Raw genomic sequence first — 20178 nt, 5'->3', positions numbered from 1 at the left:
CAACTCCCATCACTCCTGACCCTTGGCCATGCTGGCTGGAGTTGGTGGAAGTCCAACAGCATCTGGAGGGCCACAGATTAGCCCCCTGATCTAAGTGCTGTTTCTTATAAGGTTTCACAAGCCTGCCTCACCTTCCTGTGTCTGAATTATATCAAATCTAGTGTTTAATAATCTGTTTTGGTGGAGGCCCTTGCTTGCCTGTGACCAATCAGCCTTGCAGGACCCCCACCTGCACCCATGAGGTACCCATGCATACACAGCTACTCTTTCTGCAGGCTTTGATTCTGACATGGTGACACTGGTGCTGGCCATCGGTAGAAGCAGATCCATCAAGCATGTTGCACTAGGAAAAAACTTTAATATTCGGTCCAGGTAAGCATTTAACACTCTGTTGGTACCGGTAATTTAAAAAAAGTTAAATACTAGTATTAATACATACATGTGAGATAGAGTTGAAAGAATTTTTTTACATACCTAGGCTATGTTTTTTTATTTATTTGCTTGCTTTTAATAGTTTTGAGCCTGCATTTCCATACCTAGAGGAAAACCCAAAGCAACTCATAAGTTGAAAGCAATAATGACATGATAGTACCACGAATTTCAAAATACAGAAGAACAGACTAATAAAAATAACAGCAGGGATAGTAAAAAAACTAAAACGCCAAAAACCTGCACACAACGTAATTGGTTGCCATACCCAACAGTACTACAAAAACTCAGGTTAAAATTCTGAAAGCAGAGCCAAACCAACCAAATGCCTAGAGCATGTGGGGGGATTGCAACCCTTCAGCGTACAACTCCCATCACTTGCCATGGGACATTCTGGGTGGGGCTGACAAAGTTTGAATCAAACAACATCTGGAGGGTCACAGGTTCCTCACTGCTGGTCTAGAGCATAGCGGCTCAATGAACCTCTTTGGGAAGGATAGTCCATAAAATTGTCACCACCATTGATTAGACCCTATGCCTAGTGGATGCCAATCAAGCTTCATTCATCAATGGCATCTAGATCAATGCCACAGATATTGAACAGAGCGTATGTGGAGGCACATATGGAAGAAGGTAGTCCTTGATAGTGCAGTGTCTTAAACCATTCAGGAGTTTAAAGTTCAAAAGCAACACCTGAAATTGAGCTGACTGAAGATCACAGGCAGCCAATGCAGATTGCATTAGACATAAGTATTATTCCAGTCCCAGTCAAGAACATTGTGGCAATGTTTTGCACCTGTTGAAGTTTCTCGATAAAGTATTCTCGCTGCTCTGGTTTTGCCAGAAGCGGCTTAGTCATGCTGGCTACATGACCCGGAAAAAACTGTCTGCGGACAAACGCTGGTTCCCTCGGCCAGTAAAGCAAGATGAGCACCACAACCCCAGAGTCGTTTGCGACTGGACTTAACTGTCAGGGGTCCCTTTACCTTTTTATGAATCTAGTAAACCAATGTGACACAACAGGTCCCCACTAATCACCTATATATTAATCAGAACCAGAGCAGGAAACTTAGTAGGCTTTCTGCTTCTTTCTCCTAGGGAGACCCTAGCTGATGCTTTGCACCGAATTGTTCAGCTAACTCAAGATGATGACTGTGTAAGTATGGAGTTCTAAAAGGACAAGTTCAATACCTGTGTATTAGCATGCTTTGGTCAAACTTTGAAATCCTTAATTATTTCTGGTAAGTACACGTTCTCATAACTCAGTGGAGCTTCCTGGTGTCTGCCTAATTTCTACTTATTTTAACCTTACCACATAGAGATGGACTATTTGTCCATAGTCACTATTGTCCATTGAATGGTCTTTGTCATAGACTTGGCACTGTGTGTTTGTGTGTGTGTTCCATGCCCTCTGCAAACAAGCAACATCGTTATTAGCGTCTTGGGGTCTCTGCTACATTCTTTCCTGATTTTATTTCAGTCTGTCGAATCCCTATCAGTGGCAGAATCTCGCCTGAAACTGGGAACCAGTGTTATCCTAGATGGTTTGAGAAGCAGGAGCAGTTGTCTTGTCATGCTGGATATCAGTGGTAATGCTATGGGAGACGTGGGTGCCAAAATACTGGCAAAAGCTTTGTCAGTGAACACAACACTCAGGTGCGTTCACTTAATTTCTTTCACTTGCATAGGTGTGTGTAGGTGGATATGTGAATTGAAGATGGAGATAGGGGAGAAATTTGATTCAGTTCACACTTAAAGTGGAATTTACCTAATTTTCACTTTTGAATCAAGATGCAAACCAAAATACAATCATCCTTTGAAATTCACACTTTTCTAAATTTTGCAATGCAGTTCTTCAGCCAAGTAATGTGTAAAAAAATTGATATAATGGGGTAAAGTGTGGACCCAAATGTATATATTATTGAAAATCACATACAAAAATGCATTCTACTAGGAGGAAATTGCTTTGCAAAAAATGCGTATATTCGGCAAAATTGTGTGCCAAAAATGTGTATATTATTAGAAATAAATGCTTAAAATGCTGGTGGATTTTGATGAAGATTTTTTTTAAATTAGGGAACATGTGGAAATGTGAAAAATTGAATTTAAGATTGGGAAAAATGAGTAATAGAAATGGAAACATTTCCTTATCCCTAATTGGAGAGGGGTTATTGTAAGTCTGTATATTGTAGGACCCATAGCTCAGTGAAAGAGCACATGCTATCCCAGATGCTATCCTTGGTTTCTTCAGTTAAAATGGATCAATTAACAGGTGATGGGAAAACTTCTCTCTGAGACCTTAGAAAGACTGTGCAAGTCCAAGAAGACCAACTGTTGTCCACATGTTATTTGTCAGCATGGCCAATGGCCAGGGAGAATAGGGATTATATTTCCAGCAACATCTGGAGACCCAAGGTTGGGAAGGCTGAATAGGCTGGCAAATAATCTGGCCATCTATAAAGCAGGCTAAAGAGGGCTCATGCTGCCTGCTTGGGACTGCAAAAATGCATTTTGAGGGAGGCTTGTATTTTCAAGCACCTGACATGTCACAGTACATACCTTGTGAACTCAAGGGCTTGCTGTGCTCTTCTGCGTGACTGGAAAGTAACATGTCTCTGTCAAGTCTATTGTCTCCTGTGCAACTTGGTTCTGTGCTGCAAAGCCAGGGTGCCCACAGAGATCAATGTATGGCTTCCTTTGGAAGAAGGCCCCTTCCATGTGCATGCCTTTCTAGTAGCTGTTCCTTTGCAGGCTGCTCTGGGGAGTCTAGTAAGTTTAGTCCCTAGCAGTTTTGCAATATCAAACAAAACCAGTAGTTTAATACAGTGGTACCTCGGGTTAAGAACTTAATTCGTTCCAGAGGTCCGTTCTTAACCTGAAACTGTTCTTAACCTGAGGTACCACTTTAGCTAATGGGGCCTCGCGCGGCCGCCACACAATTTCTGTTCTCATCCTGAAGCAAAGTTCTTAACCCAAGGTACTATTTCTGGGTTAGCGGAGTCTGTAACCTGAAGCGTCTGTAACCCAAGGTACCACTGTATTCTATTCTGATGGTGATTAACCAGGTGCCTTTAGAAGCTCAAATGGACATGTGAACCTGTCATACATTACTGTTTCTATTCTAGCCCAGTATTGTCCACTATCCCAGCCTGATGCCCTCCAGAAAATTTGGACTACAACTCCCATCAGCCCCATGTTGTGCCGACTGGGGCTGATGGGAGTTGAAGTTGAAAACATCTGGAGGACACCAGGTTGGAGAAGGCTGGGCTTCTCTGACTGGAAGTGGCTATCCAGCATCTCAGGCAAAGAAGAATCTTTCCCATCACTTGCCACCTGAAATCCTTTAAATGGGGATTCCAGGGATTCAGCTTGTAACATACTCCATGCAAAACACATGCTCTTCCACTGAGCTATGTTTTCTCCTCAGACAGGATAGCCATTTCCTGTGTTTTCCCTCACCATCTGGTAATTGAAGAAATACTGCTTCTGAACACAGAGGCTTCATTTGGCTATTGCAGCCGTGAGATCTTTTCCCTTTTAGGAAAGTGTCTAATTCTTTTTTTTAAAGGGGGAACAAGTCTGAGTCATAACCATTTGTGTCATGTGAAGGTATAGTTCCTTTTGTTTAAAAAATCTACACTCCTGGGTCTGAGCAGGAGTTGTCATAGAGTGGGGCTTCTGTTTCTAACTTTTTGCACCCTGCCCCTGCCCCCAACTGGTGCCCTCCATGTTTTGGATTACAGATTCCATCAGCCCCAGCCAATATATGCTGTAGTCCAAAACATACAGAGGGCATAATGTTGGGGAAGGCTGAAATAAATGCACATGGTTGTATTTTGCATATTTGGTAGGGACAAATTAGATGTTACTAGGGAAACACAGGGTTCCCGGCTGACTCTTCTCTTCATAATGTTCATGTGAGTGTTGGTGGGTGCTATTTGCAGGAGAATTAGTTAGAAAGAGGGAAGATTGATCCTTCTCCCTCTGGTGATAATTCTCCCCTGTAAGTGCGTCCGCTCTGGGTCATATTTAAAGGTTCTACCCTGTTGGGCCCTTAAACTTGAAGTAGAACCAGCTGTAGGGGAAATAGCTGTGGAAAGGAATTTGCACGGAGTGTCAGCAAGCATGGAAAGGGTTTCCCTTCTTAATTTCCATGTCACTAAATTTCCTGTTACATTGGCAAATATGGGGCTGAGGCCATAGGTTTGCTAACATAATGTGTTGCTTGGATCATGGAATGCAGCTTTCCTGAGTTCAGAACTTTTTGGATACCTTAACACAAAGGGTTTTTTTAATAAACTTTTGATGCTTAAAAAAAAAATAAGTTTTAATTTCTATTATGTCTCTGAAATTTAGAGCTGGGTACACATGCTTTAAATAAAAAAGGAAAGCAAAGGTTCTACTTAGAAATGCTTCTATTGTCTATATATTGGAGCTTGGTGTGCTTCAACTGAACCGTCTTCCCTTCTCATCTGCTTTTAGGACGTTAATTTGGGACAGGAACAACACAACATTGTGTGGATTCCTTGATGTTACTCGTGCCTTGCTAAGGTAGGTACCTCATCGCTGTGCTCTGTTGATGCCATCCTGGAGGCTTTGCAGACAAATTCTGTACTTCTTTGGAATAAGAGAATCCCAGTCCAAGTGCCAATTCTTTCCCCATAAATAACTTTGGCAATGCCATTTTAGGACCCAATAATGTCAGACAAAACATCAAGGGTTTATTCACTCACTCGTCTTCCTATATGATATATGCCACCAGTGCTATTTTTCTAGACAAAGAGGTGTCTGAACTCTCCATGAATTTGTAATGACAATAGTGCCCACCTGAGTGGTGCCAGAACTGCATTCTGGTGAGTTCTGGCTGAAAAAAGCCCCATATGCTACCATTGGTTAGCATACCCTTCTGCATTCTACATAGGACAAGCAGGCCAGTCTTGTCACAAAATAATAAATCAGGCTTCCTCAACCTCGGCCCTCCAGATGTTTTGAGACTACAATTCCCATCACCCCTGACCACTGGTCCTGCTAGCTAGGGGTCATGGGAGTTGTAGGCCAAAAACATCTGGAGGGCCGAGTTTGAGGACGCCTGTAATAAATGAATGCAAATCAGACATCAGAAATGATGATATTTAAAAACCAGAGAAATAACATTTCAGCTGCTCGGGATGTTCTGGAAGTGGTCATTCTCAAATAAAGGAACTTCAAAGGGAGGCTCCAGTGGGAAACAACTGAATTATATCTTATGAAGAAGTTCAGATCACCTATGACCTGAATCGAAATGAACATAAGAGGAGCACTCCACTGCAAAGTTTTGTTGCAGCATCTACTTGTTTCACTTTAATTGGGAAATAGCCTGACTACTGTGCATGCACAGTTGTGAATTGTTTTGGGGGCCCTTAGTAGCCTAGGGACAACTAATGAAACAATGCTTGTTCCTCAGGAATTTTACTCTAAAAGCTATGCCCTTGCCCATAACTGATGTGGCCCAGGCTCATCGAAGCCATCCAGAGAAAATGGAGGAAGTTGTGCACAAGGTAAAAAGCATAGGAATGGGGGTACTGATCTGAATGGGGGAGCACTCTAGATCAATCTTGAGTTAGAACCCAACTGATAGGTATGTGCTGAATGAATGTTAGCATGCCGTATGTGCTCCAGTATGCTGATCATATGTTACTCAGTGCTGCTGAGTAAATGCATCTAGATTTTTGGGAGGCCATAGAAGTGAGGGTCATGTGAGCCATGCCTCTTTTGCATGCTGCAGATACAGTCTTACCTCGCAAGGAATCAGATTCAAGAGACCTTGCCCAAGGAGAGATGCCGGTTACAGCCAGACAGTACAGCCAGCTCATCTGCACAGGTGGGGACCCTTGGATCTTTGCCTAGCTTCATAGCCTTACGTCTTGCATAGTCAGCTCTGATCACATTTTAATAAGAAAACGAATTTGCACCACCCTGAAACAATGAACAAATAGAAATGCAGCTAGCCTACAAAATTTGCACTTCTCCAGATTTTGCAATGCAAGTAATGTGCACAAAAATGCATATGTGGGTAGTGTGCATAAAAATGCATATCTTAATAAAAATAATATTAGAACTATAGCAGGGGAAATTGCTTGCAAAGATGTGTATATTTGGCAAAGCTACATACAGAAATGTGCAACTTAGGAGAAATGCACACTAAAATGCTGATAAAGAATTGTGAGGGTTGTTTTTTAAAAAGAAATTCCAAACTGTTGTGGAGAACTGAACTTAAAATTGGAAGAAAATAAGGGAACCTGAAATAAGGGAATCTTGCATGCCAACCTCTTTAAAAGTCAAGTGCTGCAGAAGAGGGCCAAAGGGCAGAAAACATCTAAATGGGGCAAGAATGCTGGCATCTGCACTTTAGAACATTAAAGTGCATTGGAGGAGGAGTTTGGATTTGATATCCCGCTTTATCACTATCCTAAGGAGTCTCAAAGCGGCTAACATTCTCCTTTCCCTTCCTCCCCCACAACAAACACTCTGTGAGGTGAGTGAGGCTGAGAGACTTCAGAGAAGTGTGACTAGCCCAAGGTCACCCAGCAGCTGCATGTGGAGGAGCGGGGAATCAAACCCGGTTCACCAGATTCCGAGTCCACTGCTCTTAACCACTACATCACACTGGCTCCCAGTAAAGTGCATTGTATCCTGGTAAACTTTCTGACAAGAATTAGTGCTGTCACATTGCAGATGCAGGGATTGGTGCTAAGAGAGTTACAGCCAACTCCAGGCTTAAGGGGTATCTCGTAACTCACTGATCCTTCTGTTCCTCTTCCTTGCCATTGCTGTTGGTTCATCTGCCCTCTCCCAGTGTACAGGCCAACAAAAGCTAATAAGGAGGAGCAGCATCCTCCGCTTGCCTTTCCCTTTCTCTATGGGAGAGTGCTACAAATTGAGTCCAGAGGGACAGGACCAGTGAATGGGTGGCAGCAGCAACCGATGAGAAGTTGGGGTTTTTCAGGGAGGGACCCTCTGAGGTCACCCTGACCAAGGGCCCCAAAACCTGGAGCCAACACTGACTCAATGCAGCTAACAGAGACTGGAATTCTAGGGAGTGCTATACTTTTGTGCTGGTGGTACAGTGGTGCCCCACATCTTGCTCTCTATTCTAGGCACTGAAGGATGCATCCCAGTCTGTGCATAAGTGCATTGAAATGCTGAGCTCTGTTCAAGATGTGGAAGTTAAAGCAGACATCCTGTGGGCAGAGGAGACCATCAAGGATGCAAGCCTTTCAATCAGTGTGAGCTCTCCTTCATGTGTGTTAAGGGTGCTTTCCAGGCAGGCGCTTAATCTGCAAACAGGTTGTTCACAACACTTTTTTTAACATACCAGATTTTCTCTTAAAAGGGCACATCCAGATCAAATCACCAGGAGGGAGGGATGCAGGCTGGCATTTTTATGCCAGTGATGTCATGTGCGTGCTACAAAAACAGCTTACTTGCATGAGGAGTACTGATCCCACAATAAACACCTGTCTGCAAGCCTCCCCTTTGCTACTTTTCTTGTTTTGGAACTCAGTCATGAACCACTAAGAATTGGTGGTGATGATGATTAATTGAATTTGTTATCACTTTATTTTGCCCAGGACAACCCAAAGCAACTTACAGTCAAAAAGGCAGATACATTTTTTAAAAAACACACCTGTCCTCTTCTAAAAAAGCCACAGATAGTTAAAGGTCAAAGACCTGGTAATAGAGGGAAGTTTTTTGCTGAGTACCTAAAGATATATAATGATCACACCAGGTGAGCCTCCCTGGGGAGAACATTCCACTAATGGGGAGCCACTGCAGAAAAGGCCCATTCTTGTATTGTCACCCTCCGGACCTCTCATGGAGGGGACACATGAAGAAGGGCCTCAGATCATGATTGTAAGTTAATTTATAACCTGCATGTGCTTTCCTGTGGTAGTGTCACGAACCAAGCAACACTGGCAAAAGTCAGAATATCAGACATGACTGAAGATGCCTTTTAAATTTTCATTACAAATTCAGGAAGAATGCATCATTTTCATAGGACACAGGTAGGCAACCTGCAGTTTGGGGGCCACACACAGCCCTCAGCCTCATTCTATGTGGCCTAGACTGACAAAATCAATGTCCTCTGGACAGTTTACAAACATAAATAAAATACACAAATGCAATAAAACCGATACCACAATTCTTTTACAAGTATTAAATATATAGAAGGTAGCCAAGAACCTCCTCTAGCCCCCTTTGGCAGCAACCTACTGGTGGCAACCTGCCTTCAGCAATGGCCTTTCAGATAAGCTACTGTGGCAAAGAAGGACTGAATAGCCATTCTTAATGAGAGCCTTTCTCTTCCTGCAGGTTTTGCCTATTTTGTATGAGGCAGGAAACCCTGTGCAGCAGAACAGCAAGCTTCAGCACAAGCTGGAGAGTCTCATTGAAGAAGTCTCTCAGACTTGCAGCAGTGAAATCCAGGTAAGTAGGTAAAGTTCCATAGTCATCCAGTAGTAGGAGATGGAAAATACTTTGGAGAGCTACTGCCAGTTAGAGTAGACAATATTGAGCTTAGATGGACCAAGTCTGCAGTTTTGCACCACACAACTGTAGCTTTTGGTGTGTGCTACAGAAATCAGCCTCCTGAGAAATTCTGCTTCTGTTTTTTAAAAGAGTGTTTTAATCTATATGGTGACAGAATTAAGTCTATAATTGAACTGGTGAAAAAGATGCTAACTGCTGCTGCAGCAGCATATAAACTCTGTCTGCTAACAGGTAGTGTGAACATATCTTTGCACCTTTTATGGCCATCAGAAGATATGCAAATATGACAAAATCAAAATGTTGGACCTCTGGCCTATAAATCCGAGAAGTCAAATGAGATTTCTCCTCGCAGATCAGGACAAAGATATCGCTGCCTTAGTAGCTTCCTTTTTTAGCCACAATTTTACCAGAATGGGTTCCCAATGAACCATCCTTTCGGGGAATAGACAGGGTGAAGCAGAGTATCTAAGTGCACACAATCACAGTGTGACCTTATTACCTTCAACAGCTTCACCCTTGTCCTTTTAACTACCCTAGTGACTTGAAATATTTTATACTGTGATACCAATAAAGGTATTTGATTTGATTTGCAAATGTGTGTAAATGCCTAATTTCCATTGTTTATTAATAGCACCAAAAATGTTGCATATATATATATATATATATATATATATATATATATATATATATATATATGCTTTCGTAGATTTTCACGGGTACAGGAATGCAGGTTTTGGTGTCTTCCATAGGCTCACCTCTACAAAATCTCGCTAAATTTCTCGCTAAGCAACTTCAGCCCTATGCAGAATCTATCGCTTCACACGTTACAAACTCCTTCCAGTTCATAGAAACAATAAAGAAGCAAAACCTACATCCCGATGACCTACTTGTGAGCTTCGATGTTGTATCTCTCTTCACACAAGTGCCCATTAATGAAGCCTTGACAGCCATTCAAAACAAATACAATCCCCCCGAATACATCCTGGACCTGACCAACCACTGCCTAACCAACACGTACTTCATCCACAATGGACAAAGATACAAACAGATAGAAGGAGCACCTATGGGATCACCCCTCTCACCGGTCATCGCAAATCTGTACATGGAACACTTTGAAACCAATGCTTTAGACAAGTCAGAACACAAACCCAAACTTTGGCTCAGATATGTTGACGACACCTTTGTAATTTGGCCACACGGGAAGGAAAAACTAGATAGCTTCCTCACACATCTCAACAGCCTACACCCCAAAATACAATTCACTATGGAAATAGAAGCCAACAACCAACTTCCCTTCCTTGACGTCCTAATCTACAAAAAACCTGATGGCTCCCTAGGACACACTATCTACCGGAAAAAAACACACACCAACCGCTACTTACATGCACAATCACACCACCACCCTGCACAAATAAACTCCGTAGCCAAGACTCTCATCTCCAGAACCAAACGCCTGGCTGACAAAGACCACTTGACAACTGAGTTACAGAATCTCTCAAATGTGTTAATCGCCAACGGATACCAGCAAAACAGGGTTACGAAGCTAATCCAAAAAGAAACACCCCCCAAAAACCAAGACACAGAAGAAAACAATGGCATGGCCCTCCTTCCTTATATCAAGGGCACTACAGATAAAATTAGCAAAATCCTCCATAAACACAATATCAAAACAGCCTTTTGCACCAACCAAAAAATAGCCAATATCCTCAGAAACCCCAAAGATAAAATCCAGTTAGAAAACCAAGGGGTCTATGAAATACCCTGCAAAGTCTGCCCAGCCACGTACATTGGACAAACAAACAGACGAATAAATGCACGTATCGCAGAACACAAGAATGCCGTCAAAAAAGAAGAAAAAACTTCCTCTCTTTACCAACACATGAAAGAAACAGGACACGAAATTAATTTTGCAGATTCCAAATTGCTCTTTAACATGGAACATCACCACAAGAGAATAATCATGGAAGCCATCGAGATAGAGAAACACCCTCACAACATGAACAAGCGTGACGACACGTCCCGCCTGCCAGACATCTGGAAATTAGCCCTCCCCACAAAAACCGACACCAGAACCAGAGGCACACAGAACGCCATCTCCAATCAACCACACCAGACCCAAACCCAGACCCTCTCCACAGATAAATTACAGACACCATCCAGTAGCCAAACCATAGTGGCACCTCCGGATGCTGCACCCCCCTGCAATCCCTACACAGATCTGGCTGGCACAGGACACAAAACCACAGCTCGCCCCTATACACGAAGCCAAGCCAGAACACAACTAAGTGCAGTACAGCCATCTTCTCAGAAAAACTCTTCACAAGCTCAAGAGGTCAAGACACGAAAGCTTTAGCAACTAATCCACACCTAATGACCCTCCTAAGTGGTACTCAGAATATCACTCAAGAAATCACTCAAGATATCCCTCAAGTAATTAATGAACAAAAGAAGAAAAGGCACACTAACCTGGGAACTTCCTCTCTGCCCAGAACGTTGGAGGCTATACACCACACCCCCTCAACAGTATTTATAGGAACTCAAACACTGAGATCCTGCTCTGTTCTAGTAACAAGAAGCCGAAAGCACCAGCCTGAAGATGACGAGTGAGACCTCGTCGAAACGTCGCCTAGACACCCCAACTCTTACACGGGAAGACACCCGAAGACACCAAAACCTGCATATATATATATATATATATATATATATCCTTAGACTAGAGGAAGGTGACCTGGAACCTCTTGCAGTGAATTTCTTCCCCACACATGCTCACAAGTAGAAAGTAATAAAACTTCAGGTTTTGATGACTCCTCATGCCACATTTATCTCTTGCTTGTACTTTCTTCATAGACCATCATGCATGCCTCATTGGTTGCCACTCAGAGTTTGTGCCCCAAACTCATGCAGAAAAATGACTTTCAGGACCACCTGATCGCCAGCGTGCCAAAGAAGATGCTCCTTGACCAGCTTTTGACTGAGATGTACAGCAGGCTCACGTGGGTGACAGGACTAACCTTTCTCTTCAAGCCACACGAGAGTGCCTGTTTGGGTTGGAAGCATCTACTCAATCTTCAGCATTAAACGCTGAAGTAGAAAGAGAAAGGTTTTGCCTGCTGGCTGTGTTTCTCCTTGAGATTCCTGCTTCCTGGCATATAGCTTTTCAGTAGAGACACATTTGGGGTAGATGGGGGCCTCTTTGAACTGTCCTTTTTATTTTTTATACAAGTACTGTTCTCCTTTGGCAGCTTAACCTCATATCTGTAAGAATCTTGAGCCTCTTGTTTGGTATATGGGTCTGCAGAACTGTTCCCATGGCTCAGGCAGAAGCCAGCATCTTATGTCCTCTACATGTCACTCTCTGCTATGCAGATACATCTCTCTGACAGCTGTCTAGGCTCCTAGGGCATAGTCACACCACAGAGTTAAACTGATGAAACAGACATTCCTCTTTCCTAGGGAATTCTGGGATTTGTAGTTCTGTGAGGGGGTAGCTTTACAGAGAATTCTCAGCACCTCACCAGATAAAAATCCCCAAGTTGCTTTAAAAAGGTTATTTTTTGTCCTCAGCTTCTAAAATTTGTATAACATTCCAATAAACTTTAATCAATTTTCACATTTTTGCGGCATACAGTATAGGACCACATTCTAGATGCATGTCTTCTTTCATTTTTCAAAGATAAAATAATTTATTAAAAATGTTTTCCAGACTTCTTCATGAAGAATGTAAGAAGTGCCATGTTGTGTCAGCCCTCACTCACTAACAGATCCCAAGCAACTGAAATCTAGGTGCATCCTGTCTCTAAACTTGGAGGCGCCATTTAACCCTGATGATTAGTGGCCACTTATCCATATATATTTTTTCTGATAGTATTTTAAAGATACATAAGCCTGTGGCCATAACCACATTCCCCAAGAGCAGGATCCATATATCAATTGTTATTATTTATTAGGTAACTTACATGCCCTTTACTCTGAGGCCCCAGGGCAGGGTACAGCAATGAAAAAAGTACAATACAGTACAGTACAGTTAAAACAAATTAACAGTTTAGACAACAGGCTACATCATAAAATACACATACCCCAGGTGTCAGAACTGGGAGAAATTCTCTTCTTCTCCCACCCATTTCTGGCCCTTTACCCAACATCTGATGGTCATGGGAGCCTTAGCAGTCACTTTATCTCACTTCTCAGCCTCCTTATTTCCCAAATCCTAACCCAAGTTATTGGTGCCAAAGTCTTACTACACAGTGGAGCTCTCCTTCGTGCTTCTCTGTGCTAATAGCCTGCTTTGTCCCTTCTTTGATAGGGAGATCCAGCAGTCAGTCACTGAGGCCATGGTCAATGGTATTGCTGATAAAATTCTGGAGGAGTTAGCCACCATTCAAGGCAAGCTGGTGAGTGCCAGACAGGATTCCGGTCAATGTGCAAAGGCAAGACTGGCCCAGATAAGAGTTCTGTATGCTGCAATTCCTTTCCTTGGTTTGCTCTCCTCAGTGTTAATGTAGGTCAATGTAGGTTTGAATGTCATTTTGTCTCTACCTACCTCTCTCTCTCAAACACAGTTAGCCCTTTTATCTGTTTAAAATATTATTCAACTTTCCCACCAAGGAAGCTTGCTATATAAAAGGTTGAAGGAAGAACAAACACATGGTATATGTGACCACATTGGTCAAGTTCTGGCTACTGCATCTCAAATGCTCAGATTCTTAAAGAGATGGAAAAGCCAGTTAAATATAGTGATTCACTGGAACAAAACCACCATTTTCCCATGCCACCTGTCTAGTATACTGTCTCAGAGTCACTTTTTGAACCTACTTAAACCATTTCAGGCAAAACACCTCTCAAAACTTGCCCAGGAGTCACAGGTGACGAATGCTGCAGACTGGAACACTTTCCAACAGGGGCACAGAAGCCTGTGGGATGTTGTTGAGAAGGACTTCCAAAAGGAGGAGGTATGCATTTTCCAGCCCTCAGTGCATTCATTATTATACTAGCATGAGCATCACAGTAATTTCTAATTGGGATCAACCTAGTTATTTAAATGCTCTGCACACGATCTGAAAGCTATCCCTTCACTTTGCATCTGTGTCTCTCCTGATTTTACCTATATGTCCCAGTGTAGCTGGGGAGTGAATCCTGCAGTTATTCTTTTCCCCAAAGAGAGCAGTAGGGGAGTGGCCAAAGGTGGCAACAGAAGCAGTATGTACATACCTGTTTGATAACTTGAAAGGTAGCCTTGCTGAATCAGAGAAAAAACCTGTTTAGTCCAGCATCATGTTTCCCAGTGTTGCTGGCCAGATGCGTCTGGGAAACCCAATGAGAGACATGAAGTCTGAGAGCAATAGCTTTCTCCCACTGATGTTCCCCAGCAACTGGTACTTGGAGAGGGCTCTGCAAGCCCATCAACCCAGACAAATGTCACTTGCATCCACCAGTGGAAGGGATAACTGAATTTATACCCCAAGCTGCTTATCTGAGAAGCCTTTGAAATTTATGTGCTACTTTACAGTGCTGGGCATAGTGACATCTTTGCTGTGAAAATGCCTTCATCTGACAAGTCTTTTGAAAGCAGTGGTGGGAATCGCTCCTGATCTGTTGTAGACATTTGCAAAATTACGCATAGCAGCTTGGTTCGATAGCCAAATTGTGTCACTAGTCCTTGCTATGTATGTTTTCCTTCTGGGATTTTAGAGATGTACTCACCACCTTCTGATATAGCTGCAAAGCTTCAAGCTTCAAATTAATATTCATCTCTGCTTTGGGAGACTGCTATGAGCATATCTGCGTCACAGAATTAAAATGATCTAATAGTCATTCCCTGTCCCCAGTGAATCCTGGGAATTGTATTTCTTTGAGGGAAGGTGGTGATCTCATTTTAGCAGAGAAGTCTTGTCAAAGCACAGTTTTTAGCAATCTTTGAGGAAAGCCACAGCAATGAAACTGGTATGAAACAGAGATAAACTTGTAATAGGTTTGTCTTTTCACTAATCTTCATTTAGTAGGTTGAGACCTAGACCTGTATCGTGGCCTGATCTAAGGTGGATCATATCAGCAGCACTACCCTAATATAAATATACAGTAAAAAGAAGTGGGTTATCATCAAATCCATAAAAAAAAGTTTAAGATATCTCTGAACAGAAGCCATAGTCCGTCCCCCCCAGCAGCCAGGCATTCTCCCCTTTCTGAAAAGCCCCTGCCTTGTGGTGACACCACTCCATCAAATTAGGGTCAAACTACATATAATGTTGTGTATAGTGTGTAATTATGTCTGGGTTTTTGAAAATGTAATATTTAGTGTGGACAGACACCCCCCCCCCATGAGCACAGGGATGGGATTCTGATTAAAATCCCCCTCGTGCTGCAGTAGCCTTAGGGAAAAAGCTCTTGGTGCCTACAGAAGCTTCACATACACACAAGTAATAGGAGTACTGTTGGCAGGTTGGATTTTCATCAGGAACATAGCTGGGGAGGAGCCTGAGAACCTCAACTAGTATAAGAGATATATCTAAGAATTCTGTGTTTTGTAACTTTTCTTTAAATTTTGTATTCTTTTGAACATAAATAAACTCTGAAAATAAAATAAAATAAAGGGTTCCAACACAGCATTAAATTTGAAAGAGTGGGGAAAGATCTAGTTGTACACCATGCATTTAACACAATGTACAGTTTGACCCACTCTGCATTTTTATCCTCAAACTCCTTTGTTTGTTTGTTTGATTTGTAGGAATTTGTGTACCACTCAACATATAAAATACCATACCTTTTAAGATTTAAAATAGACACAAAATTAAAAACAAGAAAATGATAAAGTATCTTCAGAAGTATTTATAACATGGCTGGGTCACTCCACAGCAGAGGTAGGCAACCTAAGGCCTGTGGGCCAGATGTGGCCCAATCGCCTTCTCAATCCGGCCTGCGGACGGTCCGGGAATCAGCATGTTTTTACATAAATAGAATGTGTCTTTTTATTTAAAATGCATCTCTGGGTTATTTGTGGAGCATAGGAATTCGTTCATCCCCCCCCCCCCATATAGTCCAGCCCACCACAAGGTCTGAGCGACGGTGGACCGGCCCATGGCTGAAAATGGTTGCTGACCCCTGCTCTACAGAGTAAGCTTGTGTGTGTAAGAAAGTTTTAAGCGAGCATCTAGCATTATATGCACCGTAGGCTCTTATTAGATGGCCAGAGGGTAGGAATTCCACAAAGTAGGTGCAAAGGGCCTAGCTGCAGGGGTTCATGGATCAGACCTCAGGAATATGTAACAGGGTAAAATGTGCTTCTTAAGAAGACTGCAGTGTCCCCCCAACCTCACTCATTACCAAGGAAATATAATAAATGAATAGAAAAATAACCTACCCAAGTGACACTGACACTAAGCTCCCCCCACTAAGCAAAATAATGTAAGTTTACCACCCCACCCCCTCTTTCCCCCCTCCCCTTCTCTTTCCCCCCAGCCTGTACAACAGTGACTCACACTGAATGTAACTGGTCAATAGAAATGATTCTATGACCTGAAAAGAGACAATGCATGTACTTTTGTAAACCAAGAAAATCCTTAATAAAAAAATATTTTAAAAGCAGGCTACAGTGACAGGGCAGGTACATAGAGAATAAGACTGTCACTCAAATAGGCTGTTTCTAAGTTGTTTGGGATTTTATATACCATCAGCAAGACCTTAAACCTGGCCTGGTAGCATACTGGCAGCCAGTGCAACAGTACAGTTGGTTTTTAAAGTATCGTTTCCTCTCTTCACAGTACAAGATGGCTGCCCAATGGAAGCACAGCTGTTCCACAAGCATTCTGCCAACTCCTGGACTAAATGGTAAAGCATATTATATGTGTTGGTATGAATGAGCACCTTTTCTAAAATCCACTTAGCTGGGAAACAGTTTAGGTGAATGCCAAAGGGTTTTATTTTTTTATGTATTTCTGTGACAAGCATGAGTTTGAAAACACATACAATCATATACGGACACTCAGTGGAGAGTTGAGAGTGACTTTGGCCCCTGTTTGGTACACAATTGGTGGCAACCTTTGTGTGAAATGCCCCAAATGCATAATGACCTAAATCTCAGAGATGATTAGGCAGTAACTCTAACTCCACTAAGATGGAAGTAAGCCCCCATGAATACAATAGGCCTTGCTTCTGTGGCTAGGATTGCAGCACTAAAAACTCATTGAAATTAATGGATATACATTAGGCACAACAAACTCATCCTGTTGATTTCATTGGGACTTTATCATGACCAAGTACGTCTTAATTTTGGCCCAAGTGACTTACCGTAATTCCTGTATACTTCAATTTCAGGGCAAGTTTATACATTGGCATGTCTCCATGGAAGATTGCTTTCCTATCACCAGAGCCAGACTTGCCATTAGGCAAAGTGGGGCAGCAACCTCCAGTGGGGCTGGGGAGTAGGCAGCAAAGTACTGAAGGAATGGTGGTGAGATATTGGATGGCAGAGCTGTGTGTGCACCACATAGCCTGTGCTCCCTCACTCCCATCTCTGAGCTACCCTGCTGCCCTTGGTTACAGTGGAGGATGCTGTCTGGCCATTCTTGTGGAAGCTAGATTTGACTGCCACTCCAGTTGGCTTCCATCCATGTCATGGGAAGCACCATCTTGTCCTTTGCCTCAAGCAGCAAAATGTCTTAGAGTGGCTCTGCCTATCACGACTTTATACTCTGGTTGTAGCATTGCACAACCCAGCCTAAAATGGTTGATCTTTGTACAGGAGTGGTTCCCACATCTTATGTTCAGAATAAATGATGCAAAGTCACCAGCGCTCTTAAATTTTAGATGGCCAGAATCCCCTATCTCTCCTTGAGTTATATAGGTCTTGCATGTGCTTTCCTTCTCCTCCTTCAGCCAGTCTAGGAACATAGGGAGAATGAAGAGACAATGGCAAATTGGTAGATCCCATACTTTGCATTTTTCTATTGTGAACTGCTCTGGGATCTTCGGATGAAGGGTGGTGCACATTTCTAATAATAATAATAATTATTATTATTATTATTACTATTATTATTATTATTATTAATATAATAATAATAATAATAATACCACCACCACCAGGTTCCTGGCCTCTCCAGTTTAAAAACCTATTGCAAAAGACCAGTCTGAAGCCCTGGAGAGCCATTGCCAGTTACAGTAGACAATACTAGGCTAGATGGACAAATAGTCAAACCTGGGTAGGTATAAGGCAGCTTGCTAAGGCCCTGTGAGGTGTGGGTGGCTGCAAGGCAAATGTAGTCTGGTGACTGTAGCAGAGGGGGCAGCAAGAAGGACGACAGGAGAAATGTGGATTTCATCATGTGTCCAGTTGCTGGATAGCAGCAGCAGTAATGGGTAAGTGGAGGAGCAGGAATATGGAACAACACAGAAGCTTGGAAATACAGTGGTACCTTGGGTTACATACGCTTCAGGTTACATACTCTTCAGGTTACAGATTCCGCCAACCCAGAAATAGTGCTTCAGGTTAAGAACTTTGCTTCAGGATGAGAACAGAAATCGTGCTTCGGCGGCGCGGCAACAGCAGGAGGCCCCATTAGCTAAAGTGGTGCTTCAGGTTAAGAACAGTTTCAGGTTAAGTACAGACCTCTGGAACGAATTAAGTACTTAACCCGAGGTACCACTGTACTGGGGTTGTCTCCTGTTCACATGCGAGTGGTGGCTGGCTTCAGGAAGTCACAGCACAGTTGGCTTAGGTTGTTTGCAAAGGAGACTTTGGCAACCTCTGAAAAGTGGGAATCCTTGCTTCACTCAAAATGAAAAGAAAAGGGGGTGGGGGAGAGGAGACACGACCTGGCTTTGTACAGAACCACCCACTCCTATTTGTCTTTGGAAAAGAAAATAAATCTGTAGCTGCTCCAGCTTCTATTCCTCAAAGCGTGAGCTAGCCAGGAAATCAGTCTCAGCCAGGGGATGCACTAGCTGCTCCTCCTCATCCTTCCTGAGGCAAGGCAGGCTTTTCCCATTGGTGCACAAAGCCCCGAGCCCATTAGCAGTAGCCAAGTCTGCCTTGTCAGTTTAGTCGCCTGATATGTAACAAATCTGCCTGTGTGACAGGAGACGTTGCTGTGCTGCATAGTGGCAGCCTGCTGTCCGCCTGGCAACTCCAAGGATTCCTCCCCCTCCCCCCTCCCCCCACCTCCTCCGACTTCTCTCTTTCAGGTCTATCGGAACTCGATTTTAAGGTAGAGGCAGAAGATAACAAGATTGGGGCTCCCCAGGCTGAGCTGTCACTCAGCCGTGCCTCCGTGAAGTCACGCCCTGCCTCCACAAAGGATGCTGAAGCTGGGAGCAGGCTGCTTCCTTGCACAGAGCCTGCATCCGCACAATCCCTTATGGACCTGCCGACTGCAGGAGAGAAATTGGAGCATTATACCCGAGACAGGCCCAGGCCCAACCGCAGGAACAGGCAGCCCCCCAGCAAGCCAAATGTAAGACTCCTCTTGCTTTTTTAAATCTCTAATTGCTTTTGCAGATGCACAAGGCGTGTGTGTGTCTGTGTGTGTGTGCGCGCGCATGTAGAGAGAGAGGAAGAGAGAGAGATGGGCAAATGCCTTACGGGTGTTTATTGCAGCCCTGGAAGATGAAATGAGTAGAACAGCAGCTGTTTGATTATGCGCTTGTCAGCTGGGCACTGGCCACTGCTGCGTAGAGGACAAGGTTGTTTATATATGAGTATATGCAGCATTTGGGGGTCTGGAAGCAGATCTTGGCTGCTTGTGTTTATTTCTTGGGTTTTGCAAGGTAGGGGAAATTGTAGCACTGCCCACTCTAGGAAAAACTGCAATCTGGATTCTGTGGCAACCATCTGCATGCACTCACTCACTTTTGAGTGCTATGTTTATTCAAACATTTATGGAAGAACAAAGTTATACTGCTGCATGGACAATCTACTGTCTCTTTCTGAAAAAATGTGGATTATTTTTGGAACTGTTAGCATGGATTGTGCCACTAGATCCTTAGAATATATAAACAGCTAAGTAAGGCCTTTGCTCTTTGAACATTTTGGGCATTGACCTGGTATGTTTTCCCAGGTGAAGGAGAATAAGGGAAGGGAAGGCTTGTACCACGAGATGTCTTTTTAGCAGAAAATGGTCCATTTATAGAATTATAAATTAACCCTTTGACTACAGCTGAGAGTAAAAACAAAAACTTTGTGGTGCAGCCCAAGCTATATATATTAGAGAACTAGAAATCTGTGTTTAACAG

General features: G+C 43.0%; 1 protein-coding gene across 3 annotated transcripts in view; it reads left to right on the top strand.

Moving 5' to 3' along the window:
* CARMIL2 (capping protein regulator and myosin 1 linker 2) overlaps positions 1-20178 on the top strand; it is a 74276-nt gene that overhangs the window by 33525 nt on the left and 20573 nt on the right. For all 3 annotated transcript variants that reach the window (XM_081202386.1, XM_081202388.1, XM_081202387.1), the window contains 13 exons: positions 276-372; positions 1528-1585; positions 1910-2085; positions 4912-4980; positions 5873-5966; positions 6194-6289; positions 7566-7694; positions 8782-8895; positions 11806-11951; positions 13262-13349; positions 13785-13907; positions 16713-16779; positions 19132-19400. In XM_081202386.1, the coding sequence (XP_081058512.1) occupies positions 276-372; positions 1528-1585; positions 1910-2085; positions 4912-4980; positions 5873-5966; positions 6194-6289; positions 7566-7694; positions 8782-8895; positions 11806-11951; positions 13262-13349; positions 13785-13907; positions 16713-16779; positions 19132-19400 (1526 nt within the window). The remainder of the gene's footprint in view (positions 1-275; positions 373-1527; positions 1586-1909; positions 2086-4911; positions 4981-5872; positions 5967-6193; positions 6290-7565; positions 7695-8781; positions 8896-11805; positions 11952-13261; positions 13350-13784; positions 13908-16712; positions 16780-19131; positions 19401-20178) is intronic.

Source organism: Podarcis bocagei (assembly GCF_964188305.1).
Source record: "Podarcis bocagei genome assembly, chromosome: 7".
NCBI lineage: Eukaryota > Metazoa > Chordata > Lepidosauria > Squamata > Lacertidae > Podarcis > Podarcis bocagei.
This window is presented reverse-complemented; position numbering and strand designations above follow the sequence as displayed.